A 4,508-nucleotide genomic window follows, 5' to 3' on the forward strand; every position below is an offset into this window, starting at 1 on the left:
CCGAGCCCTCAGACGGGAGCGCCGCCGTGCTTCCCAAGCGGCGCACTATCCAGTGCGCCACCGGGACGGCCCCCAAATAACTTTTTTGAATATGGATTATACCTATCAATATGTACTGAATTAAAACTGAGAAAGTTTAAAAATATTAATCACTTTATAAAAACAACAAACCAATTTTGTGTTAACAGGAATTACATTTTCACAAAAAATAGCTATATTTTCTAAAGGAATTAGTGAGAACAATGGCACTGTGTAACATTTTTTCAAAATTTTTCCTTTAACATTGGTTGGAAAGACAGACTCTCGTATAAGCTTCTGCATTCAATCTGATTCATTATCACATGATAAGAGGTCTCTAGAACACTCCACTGTATACTTGTGAGAAAATGAGAGGAAAGGGCAAATAATATCTTATTATTATTATGAGAACAATAGAAATAATAGGTTTAGACCCCACATATCTTCCTGAAGAGTCTTAGGAACTCCCCAGGGTTCCCTGGAGCACACTTTAAGAACCGCTGCTCTATGGCACCATTGACAATTGTTGTTCTCTCCACCATTATAAACTTACAGGTCTCCATGCCTTCATCATCGTCGTCCACCACAGGTTTATCATAAGACTTGTCGATGGCAGCTCTGAAGCTCTCGTTACATCCCCTGCCTCTGATTATCCGCGGCCGTGGGCGATGGAAAGGAATGTCCCCATTTAAAGTCACTTCAGCTACTGCTGTCTGCAGACTCTCTAACGAGCTAGACTTCTTCAGACCCAGGGAAGGTCCCACATCTCTGCTGGGGGAACCTTGGAGATTTACAAAAACAACAGGTTTGTTAGAATTAGTGGTGAAAATTACATACTTGAATACCTATGCATTGTGGAAAACTTCAAGGACAGAAACAAATTATTTGCTCAATGATGAGTTCTGGAATGTGGATGGAAAACATATAAAGAACAAATGAAGTAATAAAAACAAATGAAGTTACTCTAATTTTTATTTTTCCAAAATTTATATTAGGTTTTGTCTATTTTCCCTATTTTTATGAGGAAAGTCTCTAAGTTGTTAGTTTTCCATTTTTATCTCAACTGATGAAATTTTTGTCTGATTATTTTGCTATAAGTAATGTAAATAATCTAAAAGAACCAGAATAACTCAGAAGATTATTTGAAAAGTACTGATGATGAGAAAGCTAAGGTGAGAAACCAAAAGCAAGCTTTTTGACTTAAACCATTTTTTGGCAATTTAAAATCATTCGCAATAGTAGACATTCATATCAATGAATTTCACCAAGTCTCTTCGTCATTATACTGCAGATTTACAACCCTCCACAAGTAAAAAGAGCACAAAGGGCTACATGTCACCAGTGCAATCAGGGGCAGCCTGGCACCAGGCACAAACCTAATCCTGGGAAACACGAATGTTCTATGGAAAGGGCGATACAAGATAGGAAGAGAAACAAATTACATGGGGGCTCTCTCTCAGAGAGAGGGAAAGGTGGAGAAAGTAAAGAGCTCGATATGAGTACCTGTATCAGCAGGCCTGGGATAACACCTGTCTGAAAAACAGGTGATGGAGAGAAGGAAGAAGACTCAGCAATTACCAAGAAAATTTCAGTGGGATGGCAGGCGAGAATTCAGGGAATTAAAAATTTGGCTCTATTTCTTGAGGATCTAGGGCAGAAAGGCCTGAGATAATACCAGTAATGCTAAGCTTCAGGAGGCAATCAAAACTGATTTCTTTAACCAGGTAAGACAGCTCACCCATCACTGCCTGACCTGGCACTCAAAGGTAGACTAATTTAGCCTCCACATGACTGAAATACCAGCTTTGCACCACCACCTGAGCAATCCAGGTTACAGAACTCGTTCTTCCCTTACACTGCTAAAAAGACAGATGAAAAGATGGGAGGTAGGGGAACTAAATAGTTTATCTCTACATGGGGTCATCAGCCCATATGTTAATCAATAATTAAGGAGTAGCCTTGTCATGTTATTACCAAGAAGACAAATAGTTGAGACATGGGCTTTCCATAGCTCGCAGTATAAAACAGAGTGAAAAGCAAATTGAGAGAGTTCAAACAAGAATTATCGTTTTAAGATTCATTTACGTTACATCCTTCACCTAATTTTCACAATGGGGTAGCAGTTTTAAGTAAGAATAGATACGGTGAAAATGTAATATATGAAGAAAGACAGACATGTGATTCGAATGAAGAAATAATATTCTGTAAATTACTGTGCTTGGGAGAAGAAGATAAAATATTTAACTTTCTCACTGAAGGTTTGTATACATTTCATTATTTATTTTATTATAAAAGTTCACGAGATACTTCTTTTAGGGAGAGCAATCTTCTTTTCATAGCACTACAATTTTTGACAAATTCATTTTCTAAATTACTCATAAAAGTCATGTCATAAGAAGGAAAATGAATTTTGTTTCAGAGCTGGCTGGTGAGCTCAGTTGGTTAGAGCACGGTGCTGATAACACCAAAATCCGGCATTCAATCCCTGTAGCAATCAGCCACCAAAAAAAAAAAAGAAAGAAAGAAAATAAATTTTGTTCCAAAGAACTAAACAAAAAGTACAAAATCCAGGAATCAAAAAGAATAGGAAAAGATTATTCCTGGGCAGGGATAGTACTTTTATACTTCTTAGAATTAGCATTGAGATGATCTTTTTCTGAATAAATTATACCTATCAATTTTCATAATTTACCAACTGCATTTGGGTTTTATAAACATGTATTAAGCAAATATTTGGTGCTTTCTTGGGTTCATCAAGGATATGAGTATATATACATATATATGAATATGCATGTGTGTAAATATCTCCAGTAAAGATTTCATGCTTCCAGTAATGATTACCATAAAAACAGTATTTATAAAGAAGCTTTTCTTTATGCAAAGTTAGCTGAGATTTTACTTGATGTACTCAGAGCCATGAAAACTCTAATAATGAATTTCAGGAATAACATGAGTATTTACTAAAATTGAGTGTCCCTCAGCATAAACACAGGCAAATCTTTCCACAGAAACAGTAGAGTATACTAAACTAGGCAACAAAACCTATGCAAGTGTAATTCACAGCTTACCTATCTAGTCTATTCTCTAATTTCATAATACTGTGATATATGATAATTGTTGATGGAGGGTACTGGGTTTATGGACAGTCAATAAGGGCTCTTTTTATATTTATGTATGGTTGAAAATTTTCATAATAAAAAATTATAAAGAAAGTCAACATCTATAACTTGTGAATCTATACCAGGGATCAGCAAACCATGGGCCAAATCTGGAAAATTTTTTTTTTCCTTTTTGTCTTTTTTCGTGACCGGCAACGGATCGCAACCCTCAGTGTCGTGCCCATACCGGACCGGGACCGGCAACGGCATCGCAACCCTCGGTGTTGCACCCGCACCTCGCTCAGCCAGTGAGCGGCCGGTCTGTATGTGGGATCCGAACCCTCGGTGGCGCACTGCAGTGCGCCACCGGGCCGGCCCCAAATCTGGAAAATTTTACTGTGACACAGCCATGCCCATTTACACATGTTGTCTTTGGCTGCTTTCATTCCACAACAGCAGAGTTAATGGCTGCAACAGAGACCAGATGGCCTGCAAAGCCTAAAATATTTACTATCTGGTCCTTTTACAAGCAGAGCTTGCTGACTCTTAATCTATAATATGAACATCATACACTGATATACTATATTTGTCAAAGAAACTACAACAAAAGTTTTAAGTGATATATTAAGATTCCCGGTTAAGGCTACTGAGATCCCTAATTATAAACTTAGCATTTACTAGTAATAAAAAACTAAAAAGTCTTTCTCTATATAAGGCATAGGCAAAAGATTATTTAGTTTTATTTATACAAAAACAAAACAAAACCAATATCTCTTAATTTTAAAACAGTATTTTAAAGCTCTTTATATAAAAATCTTGTAGGTCATTAGACTACTTATTTTTTTATATTTCAATTCTCTTATTACTGTTCTCTCTTGTTCTTTCAGAAAATAAATTTAACCTCAAAATATGATATAAGATCTCTTAATCTCAGAATAAAGGGGAAAATCATAATCATACTATTTTCCCTAGATCTGTTTTTGTACTCCTACTTACTAGTACTCCTTTTGCCAAAAAAGAAAAAAATAGTAGATGTCTTTTGCATGGGGCAAAGGGAAATAGAATTCAATTTTCATTATGAAAGGCTTATAGCTAGACAGACGATGCCACTATGACTCTACCCAAATCCTTTGGACTAAACTATAAAATCATGGTAATCTTGAAAATTCAAGTGAAATGAAGAAAGAAAAATAACTGAAAATCTGTTCACTGTCAAATACTGGGGAGTGGGGAGGATTTAGTTTAGATATTTTATTCATGTAGATTTAAAACCAATAGGCCAAGAAATACTTTGACATCTATGTAATAATTTTTTGTCCCAAGATTTTTCAATTTAATTGGGTAGGATTGTGAATAGTGTGTGTGTGTGGGGGGGGGGGTTGTTTAAAAAAA

At 36.1% G+C, this 4,508-nt stretch overlaps 1 protein-coding gene across 14 annotated transcripts in view; it reads right to left on the reverse strand.

Annotated features, from left to right (window-relative positions):
* The window catches only part of PARD3 (par-3 family cell polarity regulator), a 714,454-nt gene that overhangs the window by 238,700 nt on the left and 471,246 nt on the right, over nucleotides 1-4,508 (reverse strand). For all 14 annotated transcript variants that reach the window (XM_008568729.1, XM_008568725.1, XM_008568720.1 and 11 more), the window contains one exon: nucleotides 572-799. In XM_008568729.1, the coding sequence (XP_008566951.1) occupies nucleotides 572-799 (228 nt within the window). The remainder of the gene's footprint in view (nucleotides 1-571; nucleotides 800-4,508) is intronic.

Source organism: Galeopterus variegatus, unplaced genomic scaffold (genome assembly GCF_000696425.1).
Source record: "Galeopterus variegatus unplaced genomic scaffold, G_variegatus-3.0.2 Scaffold436, whole genome shotgun sequence".
Taxonomy (NCBI): Eukaryota; Metazoa; Chordata; class Mammalia; order Dermoptera; family Cynocephalidae; genus Galeopterus; species Galeopterus variegatus.